The 15,760-nt window shown below is 34.1% G+C and overlaps 1 protein-coding gene across 1 annotated transcript in view; it reads right to left on the reverse strand.

Moving 5' to 3' along the window:
* The window catches only part of LOC138692736 (uncharacterized), a 420,307-nt gene that overhangs the window by 23,192 nt on the left and 381,355 nt on the right, over positions 1–15,760 (reverse strand). The window contains exons 10-11 of the mRNA XM_069815928.1: positions 13,904–14,031; positions 4,715–4,835 (exon numbers count right to left, since the gene is read on the reverse strand). Of these exons, the coding sequence (XP_069672029.1) occupies positions 4,715–4,835; positions 13,904–14,031 (249 nt within the window). The remainder of the gene's footprint in view (positions 1–4,714; positions 4,836–13,903; positions 14,032–15,760) is intronic.

Here is a 15,760-nt window from a genome sequence, read left to right on the forward strand (position 1 = left end):
CGGCGCTAGGTTAGCCTCTTTTTGTACAAAAATCATGGTAATTTTCTTCTATGAAGGCGTGACATAAATTCATGTAATTCCCTTTACATTTTTATTGCAATATTTACAATGAAGTACTTCCTATCACCACTTTTAATACAGTTAATAACTTAACCAAATTCTTTATAATTTACCTGCCTATACCGCAATTAAACGTTTTAATGATTCTACAGTTGATAATATAACTCTGACACATCTTCATAAAAGAAACAAATAAGAAGAACATTTATAAAACTATTCAGAACACTTGCCACACATCCTCTGTTCACACGGGACCTATAAACCGGAAAAACCAGAATACCACATACAAAATATTTAAAGCTTAATCATCGCCTACTAGATATTCAAGGTCAAGACATACGCTCTACTTTAAGGTGAAGGGATGAAGAGTTGCAATACACGACTTAAAAGCGCGCTATCTATTTGCAAAATGTTCAACTCTAGTCTAATATGCACTGAAGAATTTTTTATGGTAGCATGTCTTATGCCCGTTATTGTAAGTTTCAGGTCTCTTAAGGTATATATACACGGTTCAAGTTTTCTTTCAACTTTTACGCATTCAAGCGAGAGTGAACGAAACGCATTCACGCAATTTTCCTTTAAAAAAAATGGGAGCGCATGCGGCAATTTTGAAATCTACCTTTGGTATCTGCGTTATTTCGTTCAACAGCAGCATGTAGAGAGCAGCTGATTGGTTTAGGTAACCGTGAATAAACTGAAAATTCTTTTGTGCGAGATCGTGCGTATTTGCTTGGTTTCCGCACAAAACCAATCCGCGGTAAGTCTAAAATTCCACATTCTATATTCCCAACCTAACACACATAACAATTTCCCTCTTCTTACCGCTTAAGTGACATATTGATTTTACTGCTTTAGGCTTCTAACATATTATTTTTAGAGACGTTCACTATAGTAATAATTATAAATTGGAAACTTACCACTGCAATTTCACCTAAATTGCAATGTTAATTATTGTTTTTAAATATTTGCAAAAATTAAGTAAACTCTACAACTCCACTAAAGTTACTGGATTCGTGATGCAAGTAACATTAAGGAAGCTGTGAAAAAATCAACAAGATTCCAGATGCCGATGTTATTACTGCAAAATGTTATATAAATAATATTGTTAAAATATTAAAATGAAAAATAAATCATTACATAACCTTACCGTTTGTTTTAAGTTCGCATTTATAGACTGGGGGAAAAAAAAGACAGACGTATATCACGACTTGCTGGAGTATAGTAAACACAGAAAACATTTTAAAGCAATATGTTGAAGATAGATATTTTTGTTTTACAAATTTGCCGTCATTGAACAGAGACCAAGATGGAGATTTCATTGCAACTAATTAGAAATTCCTCTTTCAGGTATGTAATAAACGATCTTCGCACAAAATAATGTACGATACACGAGCGGTATGTTTTCTTTCAATTCTCGGAAATTAGAAAAGCTCAACTACGTTTCGCTTTTTCAAACTTTTCCTCGAACATGAAAACTTCAACATACCGCTCTTGTAACGCATATTACTATTGTTTGGTGATGGTGGACCCAGCGAATAGGGATTACAATAATTATAATATCTATAGGCTGATGGATCTTTCAAGCTGAGAATAGCGGCAAGTATGATTAGCTTTATTGAAGATTATTGCAAATTAATATGAAGTGTTTAACCACAATTTTGAGAATTAAGTAGGCCTAAGTATTAGATTGCTATTTATTGTTTGTTGTTTAGTTAACTCTCCAAAGACAGGTAATATCTATTAACTAATAGTATATATGTAGCGAAGTTGACGTTCAACACGGCGCATCATTTAGACACAAAATCTGCATGCATCTTAATTGAACGTTCGCTTTTACCTTGATTCTTTCAGTATTCTCCCCAGATTACATGCCTAAACGCATTGAAAATTGAACAGTGTAGATGCACCTTAAGTTGTTTTCGTCGTCTTCGTTGCCCTCATCATCATCATCATCATCATCATCATCATCATCATCATCATCATCATAAATGTGCCCTGGACCCACCCGACTTCGGAAATAGACCTTGGCGCTACCAGAAACCGTCATACCTGAAATACTCTCCAGCTAATATGTGATACAAAAACAGAGAAATCTAACTTTCAGCAGATATTAATAGTATACTTTAAGAAGGTCATGTAAAACTACACGTATATAAAATATTATGTAATACTTTCAGGACAATATAATAATAATAATAATAATAATAATAATAATAATAATAATAATAATAATAGTGTAAGGATGCACTGAAAGGAATGGTGAACGGTAGGAGAGATCGGGGTAGAAGAAGATATGAGATGATAGAAGACATTAAGATATATGGATCATATGCGAACACTAAGAGAAAGGCAGAACATAAAAAAGATTGGAGAATGCTGGGTTTGTAGTGAAAGGCTAGCCCTGGGGCAGAACACGTGTGTGCGTGTAATGTATGTATGTATGTATGTATGTATGTATGTATGTATGTATGCAGTAATAATACAATCATCTTATTATTCGTTAAGGATGGTGCACGCTGACCAGTTTCGTCCACACCCTTTTGAGGATTTTAACCACAAATAGGTACGTACAGTACATACATGCGGCGAGACTTCTTGGTCATTTAGTCAGAATTGTGCAACGCTACTGCTTAAAACAATTCAGGAAAAAGCAAGACCAGGAATCCAGACCATAGAGAAGTTTGTTTAAATATAATTAAAGTCGGAGCTGCTGCATTTGTAGCCAAATAAGCTTCTACTTAAGTCATACCGAATAATAATAATAGTAATAATAATAATAATAATAATAATAATAATAATAATAATAATAATAAACATGTGAAATTAGAAAATGTGGTACACTAAGTACATGTGATACCATTCATAGGTTTTTAAATAGTATAATTTTATTTTACATATTTAGAAAATAACCTCAAAACACTGCAACTCCGGTCTATAATACTAATACAGTATGTTATACAAAAATGTAGAAATCTGTCGTTTTAGCACGATATTAAAATGTTATATAATATTTTTCAAGATGATATAAGTGCAAAATACTTACGACGTAGCAGTGTAAAACTTATAATATGAACATCATTGTGTTGTCAAAAAGCAGTGTAAACCAGTGAATAATAATAATAATAATAATAATAATAATAATAATAATAATAATAATAATAATAATAATAATTCTTATGTTATTCTTCAAAGATGAGTCACACTGACCATTCCGTCCATACGCTGGCCTTGTGAGAATTTTAACCACAAATAGACACTTACATGTGACAAGACTCCATGGTTATCAAGTCAGAATTTTTTAACGCGACAACAGGACACAAGACCATACTCAGACCATAGAGGATGAAGATAATTTTTCACTTTCCTAAATATAATCGAAATCGGCGCTGCTTAACTTATAGTTAGATACGCTTCTACTTAAGAGGCGAAGGTGGTTTTAATATGGTGGAACAACACCAGTGAATTAAAAAAGTACTTTAAAATTTTTGTGATATGTAAAACATATAATTCATTATAATTTAATGCACATTTATGCACTTGTCAGCTGCTGCGACAGTATTTTTAAAACTCTGGTGCACAGGATGTTCAAGGGAAAAGTGTGATTAAATATGGCAGAAAAACCAGTAAATTAAAAAAGAAAGCTTTAAAATAATATTTCATAATATGTGAAAAATATGTTACAAAAAATTTTACGGACATTTATCTCCATGTAGTTAGCTGTTGTGACGCCATTTTTAAAGCTCTAGTACACATCATTTTTAAATGACACTAAACGTTGACTGCAATTTCCGTAACTTCAAGATTTTTCTTTATTTGCATTCAAAAAGTTACGTATTTTCGTAACTATTAAAAGCTACATGTATTATATTTGGAACACATATTCTTGGCTATTAGGAAACTTTTCTCTGTAACAGAAATTTGTTATTCTATTGCACTTTTAAAATATGGCTCCACATTTCCATAAAACTACCTCTAAAATTCATCCTTAAAATGTAATTTTTTTTAACTTAAAACTATACACATTTTAAGGAATGTGCTTTTTGTAATGAAATTATTAAAGAAATTTTGAATTTATCTTCAAAAATTGCTAAGAAATATCTGTTTTAATGAATCACTCTACCTTGGTAATCTTTTTCAAAAGTTGGACCCAAAAATGATTTTTTTTTTTCAGAAACTAATCTCGAATTTTAAACTGATATTTCTATATACAAAAAATGAAAAATGTACATAAATTAGGGCAAAATTAAAAAAAAAATACCATTTTTCTCCCCTAAGCCATATCGAAAAAAAAGTATGTTAAAATAACAAAATATGTACAGAAATAAATTTGTTTTAATAAATGATTAATTACAAATAATTTTAGAAAGGGTTATGAGTACAACAAAAAATGTCTGGAAATAGTTATGGAACTATGTGTGATGTTGATACTTTTAATTAATTATTTACGATAACCTAATATTTTGAACTGTAATTTTTGCATTATAGTTTATGTTATTAGCATGGTGACAAATAGGCCTACTGAAATTATGTTATGAAAATACAGCAGTCGGTCAATGGCGACTGAAATTGACAAATTATTATAATTTAGGAAATGCAACCCAGGACGTCACCAGATTGTACACGATCGCGGTGCGCAACCTGCATGCCGCAATACCTGTAGGCGCTCTGCTGCTGCTGCTGCTGCGGCTGCTGTTGCTGATCGTAATACCCATCCGCGTAATACTGGTCGTCGTACAGCGTCGTCTGTCGCTCCAAACTCGGGCGACGGTTTGTTCCTGTAAAACAGAACAAAGCCAATATTTGTTTGTTAAACATTAGTAAATAAAGAAAATCAAGGTTCATCATAAGCCCACATGTTACCCTTTTTTATGATTCAAAATTTAAATTTAAAACAATCAGAAGAGCACTCTTAAACAAGACAAAGGCGTATATAGTGAATTCAATCTGAAGCGCATAACATTTTCCTTTCCACTTCACCAGACTTAGGATTGGCTGTGAAATACATATGTGGGGGAGGAATGTTATGTACATATTATTTATCAGAATTTTCTAACCTGAATAGCTATGTTAAAAGCGGCAGGTAATGATTTAAAACATACTTTTTCAAGCGAGTAATTTTATTTTCTCTGTACCTACGCATTTCATTAAATATCTAGTTTTAATTTATTTCCACAGATAGACATTTCTTCTTTCATCACTACATTTTTTGTTTAGTTTCAGTTAAGTTTGAAACTGTACGCCTACATTTTGCAGTGCGCCTATTACCAAATGATTTGATGATATTGGTGGATATACTGTACATTTGTTTCAGAATTATGATAGAAACTTTCAGCACCGTTAGTGATACGAGATAAATAGTGTTTATCCATAATATGCAGCGTCGTTTTATTTATAATGTAATCTGCAAAATTATTTATTAAGTAGTTATCTAGGGCTTCTGGCGTTAAATCATTAAATGCGTGCGTCTACGACTACAGCATAGGCCTATTTCAAAAAGTGAAGTCCAAAACATTGTTTCATTAGTATACTGTTAGGGTCATTAAATTTTCTTTGTATAAACCAGAAATCGTTTTTTATTTTAGTAGGTTATTTTACGACCTTTCTCAACATCAGCGTCTGAATGAGATGAAGGTGATAATGCCGATGAAATGAGTCCGGGGTCCAGCACCGATAATTGCCCAGCATTTGCTCATATTGGGTTGAGAGAAAACCCCGGGAAAAACCTCAACCAGGTAACTAGTCCACGGGCCACCTGGTTCGCGGTCAGACGCGCTAACCGTTACTCCACAAGTATGGATCCAAAAATCGTCCTACATCAGCTGTGTATAAGTTTTTGATCCTCTTGTACGGAGGAGGGATCCGAAGGCTTACACTGCAGCCTGAGGCTTATTGTGCTTGCCACTCCTATTCTGTGAATGATTGGGTAGTCGAACGGCCGCGCTCTTGTACAAGTACAGCACGCCGCACCGTGAACTTAACCAAGGGATATGTGAATTAATGTTGGCGAAATGGGTCCGAAGTCCAACGCCGAAATTTACCCAGCAAATTCTGCTTCAATTTGTTGAAGGGAAAACCCCAGAAAAAACTACAACCAGGTAATTTGTCATAACTAGGATTTGAACCCGGGCCCGCTCGTTTCATAACCACACGTGCTGACCATTATAACATTTTACAGTTGTGTTAGGAAAGTGTCTTGTCACGGCAATAGGACCTATTTAGAATCAAAATCTTTCCTTAAAAATGTGCTTTTAATTAATTTAAAATGTGTGCTTTCGAAATATCGCAAAATGGTCAGAGATGCGCATATGATAAAAATTACACACTCACTGAATTTCTGGCGGTTCAGTATTTATTTGAGAAATATTAACTGCTCTACTAGCAACAAGTGCTTTTGTTGAACATTCTATATATATGTTTTATCTTGTGTAGTGATATTGAATATGCTTAATTTTATTCTCTCACGTCGACCTGGTTGGCGAGTTAGTATAGCGCTGGCCTTCTATGCCCAAGGTTGCGGGTTCGATTCCGGGCCAGGTCGATGGCATTAAAGTGTGCTTAAATGCGACAGGCTCATGTCAGTAGATTTACTGGCATGTAAAAGAACTCCTGCGGGACAAAATTCCGGCACATTCCGCGACGCTGATATAACCTCTGCCGTTGCGAGCGTCGTTAAATAAACCATAACATTTTATTCTCTTACTTGTATTTTCAAGGCTCTTATTAGGGACTAGGTTAAGGCGTTAAGGTGCAATTCAGAAAGTCGCAGAATCGATTCGCGATGGGTCATAGTTTTTCTCCATGGATTTAATCCTTTGGGCTCTACTATGGCTGTCGGGTTCATTCAGAAATAAACGCCAGGAGTATTTCCTTGTGGTGAAAGGCTGTCAGTATTCAGGGCTGACATATCTATTATTGCCTATTGTCTCAGGAGATGAGTTTCTAACATCCTGTCTTTAAGTGCCTCTAAAGAAAAATCTTTGCTTTAATTTATGTTATTTCGAAGGATTCCATGAATGGCTCTTGCTGTATATTTGGCGATGAATTTTAGTTTATATGTCTCTGTTGCATGTGTTATTACTAGATATTTTTGAGCCGAGATGTTAAAAATTGTCAGTTAAGTAATATCTGACAGAGCTGTTTAATAATTAGCAAATTCTTTCTCGCTCTTTCTTTACCGTAGTTTAACCTCCCTCTTTTAGGTTCATTTATACGACCCACGCCACACGGGCCTTACAGGGCCGCGACCTGTCAGGAGAGGAATTAATCTATTGGATCACATACATACTTTTTCTACCACGCAAGGACATGGAGGGCCTCCCCGGATGAGGGATCAGCTCAATGCCAGGGCCACCTCCTCTACAACACAAACATTTAAGACATTACACAGCATTCACTCACACATATGAAAGGATTAAGGGAAGGAAAGCCGTCCATGGCCGGACTTTCAAGAGGCACAATCCCAGCATTTGCCTGGAAATAACTGAGGAAACCATGAAAAACCTCGGTTGGAATTGCCGGCCCCTGGGATAGAACCCCGGACCTTCCGAATGCAAGACCAGATCTCTACCACGCCGCTAGCCCACTCGGTTAATTAGCTGATTAATTAATCAAATGCTCAGAACATTGGATTTTCTCCATTTGTTTCCTGATATGCTAGTAAACATCTGGGATGTTATTAACAATTTTAGCTGTAAAGTTTATAGCTTTGCAGTTTAGTATGAGCTGCAAGTTTGTAGTTTAATCTTTTTCTCTGCAGAGAACGCACTTTGATGATGTGTATAGCCCAATTCTGAAGAGATGCGCTGCCAAACAGTTATGTCCAGTTACTAGTCTGACGATAGCCACTGCTGTTCTTTTTTTCTGGGAGGATTACGAATTTATTAAATTTCGCACCAAGATATTATTTTCACCTACTTTTTAGTTGATATTTAACTTTGCCCGTTTATAATTTTTCTTTATTAATAATTTTACTGAATAATACGATTATACTTTCTGTGTAACAAAATTAACACACATGAATAAAGTCTCACTTTTTTAATTTTAAAAATTATGAAATAAATAAATATAGTTTACTAACTTACTACCACAGAAATCAAAACATAAATCTAATCGACATGAATATCGTACTCGAAGACAAAAGTCTACTTTCCCATTAATTGAGCCTAAATGTCATACAAGTGCAGCTCTTAAACATGGTGCTAGTTTTGGCCCAAGACTTTATAATAAAATTACAAGCCATTTTCCAAATTTGAAATATTTTAAAATTGAAGCTTTTAAAAAAGAAATTTGTAAAATTATCCATGATATATAATATTAACAAATGTATTTTTTTACGTTTTATTTCTGTCGACTATATTCATGTTTTTATTGAATACCACTGGCTTCTGTCGGATTGTCAACTTATATTAAATGTTTATTTTTCTCTATTTTTCTCTTTCGTCTTTATTCTTGCTCTTGTGTTCTATTTATTGGTTTATTAAGTTACTTACTGTATTTAGTAAACTGTCGTTGTAAATTTTATGTTATATTATTGACTAAGACCACACCGTACACGAGCCTGGCTCTTACGGTAGTGGCTAGAAACATTTTTGTTTTATAAATGTAATTTGTACTCACTTAAATAAATGAATAAAGTATCTTACATAAAATGCCAAAAATAGCTATTGGAATTATAGTCGAAATGTATAATAATTTAACAAATCAGTTAAACACTAAAAGAAATTACTCCTATAGATAAAACGGAGGATATTAAAACTGATATAGAGAGAAAGATTCGCGGTAAAATTGTGTGGAATATAGGCCTATTAGCTCTCAAATAATGAACCACATATTTTGATATTTGATCCAGATGATATCATACAAACCTCAAAATGTCTCTTCTTCAAAGTAATCAAGCTAATCTGTTCCTTGTTCTGTATTGTAGGCCCTATGTAGAATTCTAAAACATCCGAAGCTGTTCATAATAATAAAGTGGTTTCACAATAACTCTTTTCATATCAAAACTTTAAAAAAGCAAATTTATCTTTTAGAGTTTTTCATAGTGAAACTACGCATCTGTATATGTTCATAGCAGTGGACGGTTAACAATTTAATGCAATTGTTTAAATTAAGTTATTCAGATTTAATAAAGAAATTTCACAAAGGGATACGTGTCAAGTTCCGACAAGGGATCGACTTTGTCAGAAGTGTTGGAATAATAAATATAATAACGTTGAAGCAATCCCAGACAGTTTAATTGGCTTAGTCTGCGCTCTTCAAATCTCCCGGGAGGCAAGTTCCGGTTCTTGTAACGCAGTCATTAAAGGTGAATCAACTTAAATTACGTTGACGGATTCACAGCCCTGTGTGATTCATAACTCCAGCCAACTGTTGCGTATATTTTAAAGCATATCGCAAACACATCCTAAATACCGGTCAGTTTACATTTGTTTCCACATAAATTCAGTGCTCAGAATATACGAAATTTACTCTTTGATCCTTTGCCTTCAATAATCCCGGCATATTTGAAGTGGATTCATTCTGCACTGGCGGCTCACAAAAGAGAGAGAGATGAGCAGAAAATGCTTATTGGTTGTACTGCACAATAACCGCCACAACGAGGGGCCCGGACTGCGCTGAAATGAACCTCTCTACCTTTCCAGTTCTTTGTCAGGGAAAAAAACAACTATTGATTGCAATTACAACTATTGGACCGCGAAGAGAGACAAATGTGTAATATCGCCCCACAATTACTTCAAAAGTTGATTTGTGTGAAACAAACAAAACGTAAGTCAATTTGGACGGGTTTAGTTTTCTACCCTATTTATTCTGTTTGCACGCAATTAAATGATAATTCGCAGGCTATTTACGAGTAACACCATGTTACTACAAAATGCGACAAACGAAATAGGCCGTTCCGAAACGCAATTTTATGTTAACTGTTCCACATCAAAGTTTATGTGCTTTGATATCAAGTAGTAGAGAACTCTACACACTGCTTTTCGAGTCCTGTTCGCCTTAGCTTTAATAAAGAAAGTTAATTTAAAACCTCGTAGAACTCAGTAGAGTATTATTTAATTGAATAAGGCAATGATAGATATGTAACAAATTCTAGAGCTTTATTGTACTCGTACATTTTAATATGTAAATTTCATTGAGCTGATATGCGAATTTAAATCACATAGTTGAACATATAGACTTATAAGATTAATGCAAGTTTATATTTAAATTGTATAGATACATTTTTATAATACATTTATCATTACTAAATCTAAGAAACGCTTTAGCATTAATCGATATCTAAATATAAATTAATATGAGTTTAAATTAAAATTGAGATATATCTGCAATGTAATCTTTTAGTAGGTAAAAATCATTGAATACTTTTGATGTTAGACAATATCTAAATATTTAATCTAACGTAAATTCTGTAGGATAATATTTCAGATGTCGATATACAAAAAATGGAATATCTAGCGTGGAATAATGATCATCTAGACAAACTTTACGAGGTAGAAGTAGAATCAAAGCAAGTATATGCTGTTAAGCAACCATGACTATAAAGTGTTCGGTTACGAATTACAGATTGATAAATTAATACGTTAGGATATAGGCCTACTAATGAATACTGAAGCAGTATTATTTTGTTTATTAATTGAGGGGTTCGGGAGTAAAACATGGTAAATGATGTTTTAGTGTTTTGAAGTTATTAAGTAGGTAAACATTTATACATTAAACAGTTTGTACAATTATCAGGAAAGTAAAATCTGTATACTTCTGCCATCTGTTGATATGTTGGAAAACTAACTACTGCATTAGCCGCAGAATGTAAGATACTATAATATAATAAGCTACATATCTCATTTTATGATCAAAATGTCAATTATCATGTTTAACGCCCGAGCCTTTCAATGTATAGTACAGTAAAACCTATGGGAATCGTTATATTGGACGTGGTGAACCTGTCTCCTGGCCTCCGAAGTCTGTTTGTCCAGGTTGCAGATCCAGAATCAATCGTCAGAGGATATATTGCCATTTCACAATACTGGTACTAAAAGTAATCACTGCTGTCTCGTTTGTAACTTTACATAAAAGTTGAGGACTATGGTTATATAATAAAATGAATAATCAATATCATTACTGTTTTAGTGGTTACTGCTTATTATAAACTGCATCATAAAGTAAAATCACCTTAAAAGTATATAATAATAATAATAATAATAATAATAATAATAATAATAATAATAATAATAATAAAGATGCACTTCCCGATCCACATGACAAAACGTCCTTGTTTTTATGTCATCTGTTACCCCAGAAAGTTTATGCACATAATTTTCCTTCGCTCTGACAATGAACTACTGATTTTTAACTAAAAAATTACTAAGTAACTACAAATGAACAGAAAATTATAGACAAACTCTCACAAAAAATTTTATTTTAAAAGTTTAACTTAATATTGATATATACAAAGTAATTTTATCATCATTATCATCATGACCACTATCATCACTATCACCGCCACTAAAATCAACACCAGTCTACCGCTGTGGAGCAACAGTTAGCTTGCAGCGCTGTGAAACGAGCGGAAACGGGTTCAAATCCTGGTTGAGACAAGTTACCTGGTGGGATTTTCCCGAGGTTTCCCCTAACCACTTGAACTTTCGGCGCTGGGCCAGAACATCGTGGCAGACGTTGTTCCGGGATTCGCCTAGAAATGTCATCTGTCTGAGACAGCTTCACAAGTCCCACGGAGTCGTAGTTTCTACAGTGAACGATGGCAGACCGGAGAGTGTAGTTCCCTCGGATAGATGGCGGCTTGGTGAGTCGCGGAATCTGCGGTAGTGCGACCTTCGTGTTGGATCAAGGATGCAGCAGTAACGCAAGCACATGGATTGCGACCAGATACCATCGATCTGAGGCGGAGGCGTATTAACAAGGAGACGGAACTGGATACCATAACCGAATCGCTAAGGTAGCACCAAGTAGTGAGTTACGTCTTCAAGAGCAGTCCTAAGGACTTCAATAATCATCCCAATACGAAGAGGATGCACAATAAGTCTAAGGCTGCGGTGATTGCCTACAGGCCCTCTTTCAGAAGAAAAAACTATCAACACATCATGTATTACAAGCACACAGCTCTTCTTTCCCTTCTGGCTCCTATGGTACGTAACAAACATTACATATGTAAGTTATATACAAATAAACAGGACTCCCTAACCTTGTGATTTATATAACAGAAAGTCACCACCTATGGCAACCAGTGGCGGCTGAAGCCACTTTGTCTGAGTAGTGCCAGAACATTAAAGTCAAAAATGAAAAGTAACGATAATGTATCGTTTTATATCGTTAACATTTTATATTAATAATAATAATAATAATAATAATAATAATAATAATAATAATATACTTAGTAATAAATTAATGTAATAAGTTCACGGAAATTTGAAGTTGTCGACCTGGTTGGCGAGTTGGTATAACGCTGGCCTTCTATGCCCAAGGTTGCGGGTTCGATCCCGGGCCAGGTCGATGGCATTTAAGTGTGCTTAAATGCGACAAGCTTATGTCAGTAGATTTACTGGCATGTAAAAGAACTCCTGCGGGACAAAATTTCGGCATATCAGGCGACGCTGATATAACCTCTGCAGTTGCGAGCGACGTTAAATAAAACATAACATTTAACATTTAACTTTGAAGTTTTCTAAACTGTTCTATAGTTGAATTCTATTTTCCTGTAATTTTCAGCAAAGAGTTCAATGATTTTCTATCTAAAATTGGGGATCTTGCTACCACAAGTGAACCAGATCCATCACACTTTTCTTAGACCAATTCCAGATGCATTAAAAAAACGCGAGAAAAGCAGAAACAATTTTTAATATCACATTAACAAATCTATTTGTTTCTTGCATAAACATTTTAGCACCTTTTATTTCCATGCTTATGTTCAAATCTTTCCATATGTATTTACTTTCTGTTTATCTCCATATGATGAAGAAAGTATACGACTATTTTATAATAGCGTATTTATTTTATTCTTAATTTATTGTTTCTCATCAATGCAGCACAATTACATGCATAATTATATGACGCCAGATACCGCACTGTTTTCCCTACGTTCGCGATCTTTTCAATAACATATTTGCCGGGAAGAAAGTCACCCCTGGCACGGAACAAATATTCGTTATTTAGTGCTGCCACCTCGAATCGAGTTGTCAACTGAATGGCACGGATAAGACCATTCTCCTTGCCCTTTGCACCCTCGTGAAGCTCCATCGAATGAATTACAAAACACTTCTACGCATGCCCATAGAGAGGTAGTTGGCAATGGCTCGAATGACATACAGTGTACAGCCATAAAGCAGCGCATGAGCGGGCGAACGGCATTGTTACTCTGACACGGTGCGGCGCGGTAGTTCAAATCGATGTTCTGCTGGATTCACTCCATGATAATTCCATGATATTTTTTTTTTATAATATTTGTGATCTTATAGCGCTCTGAATGTAAGTTAAAAATAAGATTTAATTATATTTTATTTAAGCAGTGTCATGGCACGAGGGCACTACCCCTAAAGCCCCTCTTGACGGCAACACAGAACAAACACAAAGAAAGAATAAGTATATAATTACCATGGAAACGAACTAATTACCCACTTATTTGTTGATAAAACTTGTAACAAAAGGTGAAACCATGTACAAAATACAATCTTACTTTCTATTAATAGCTTTCCTACTTGAAGTTGAAAATATGTGACCTAATAACGATTTTCTTCCTGAATTACAACTTTAAACAATTAAGAGGATATTTATTATACAACTACGTTTTAACCAACAATGTTGTACAGCCGACGTGTTGTGGCAAGTTTACCTCTTGTCCTTTTGGCGGGAGCGGTTGTGCCATGATAGTAACTGCTTCCGTCCTGGTAAATCCTGTCGTCCTGTTCGTGAGATGAGTACGGCCCGGAGTAGTTACTGCTCCCGTACCACGCGTCAGGACTGTAGGGAAAACACACACAAGCTGTAGTCAAAACTTCCTCCACGAGAGAATCTACTTAGTTTTAAGACACATTGCTTATATTGTGAATTTCAACAATTCTCTCTTCTTTCACTGTGAATAAAAAAGAAATAAATATACAGGACAGCTTTGAAAACTTTTAAACTTTGTTAAAATTGTTTATAAAAAGAACTAAAACATGTATTTCACTAAGGAATGGAATTTAATGTAACGATACGTACTTGTTTTCAATAATTATCAATTGTTTTATTTCGGTTGCTTTGCCAACATTTCTTTTTAAATATAGCACATCATAAATATAGAACTACTTCTCTATGCGTTATAGGATTTCTTCTATAAGTTTTGCCTCGAAATAATCTTTCTTTTACTGTGGGCGAGAATTTGTCTTTTTCAGTGTTTTTACCGGCATAAAAGCAAAAATTCTAACTCTATGAAAGAATTTAAATCTGTGATTGGTTTCAGGTATGGGTCTCTATCCCAGAAATTGTTAATCATAGAAGAGTGAAATGATGGTCGCACCTAAATTCTGTTTTTATTTCTATGTAAACCTTGTTTTCTGAAAAGTTTCATGAAATTGAAACGTATTCTGACATTTAAATAATCCCGTATAATAACAAATAACCTGTTTGATTAATACAATTCAGGTGAAAATATTTAAAACAAAAAATAATTTGATTATCAATAACTTATCTTGAAACATATAAAACAGAAACCTGAGTTCGTTTGAGTGTAAATTAGTGGTTCCACATTATTTTGATGAATATAACATTTCTACCCATACTCACTGAAAATCACATAATATATTCTTATGATTATATACTTGAGTCTTCATATTCTTTCAAGATTCTAGGCCTGTGGTCCATTTCGTCTCCACTTCTATGAAAACTGTAAAAGTCTACTGTATATTCAATAGTAACTGTACACTTTCGTTATTCACACTGCGATGGAGAGGAACTACTTAAGAACATAGGACAACAAGACAAATAGCACATCCACTTGCTGTGAGAGGAAGATACATTCTCTGTGCTAGTCATAAAAAATGAGTAAAGACGCAATTTTCTTTATAATGTCTGTGTTAAATAAACAAGAATGTACAGTTCTACAATTACTACTATGAATTATTAAGGATAAACGGATTAGGGAAATATTTCTTTTTAAATTCTAAGCTAACATTTTCCGATACACCATCAGGAAACTATGTAACAAAAGATAAAGGTTATGAACTTTATTTTATGGATAACACTACACATCCATTCGACGCGGTAATTCTGTAAATGTTTAATAGACTCCGAATCATTTACAATGGTTTCAAGAAAACAATGCTAATTAAATATATATATATATATATATATATATATATATATATATATATATAAAATAAAAATACTCTTCTTTGCTGCAATAAGAGAGCATTGTAATAAAAAGTGCATTGAATCCATTGTTGTTGGGAACATAAGAAACATAGGTCTTATAGGACATATTTGCAGAAAACATGTTTTAACATCAGGTTTCAATATAAATAATGAACTGTTTAACTCCAAATCTAAACAAGGCATTTTTCATCACAGCAACGGATAATTTTGATTTCAATAAAAGTAAATCATATGAATGTGACCTTGAAAGAGACGGTGGAGTTAAATTGTCCATTTTCGATTATAATGTACAAAAATCTTCTCTCTAACGCAGCTGGAGTTTATTAAATTATCAACT

Source organism: Periplaneta americana, chromosome 17 (assembly GCF_040183065.1).
Source record: "Periplaneta americana isolate PAMFEO1 chromosome 17, P.americana_PAMFEO1_priV1, whole genome shotgun sequence".
NCBI lineage: Eukaryota > Metazoa > Arthropoda > Insecta > Blattodea > Blattidae > Periplaneta > Periplaneta americana.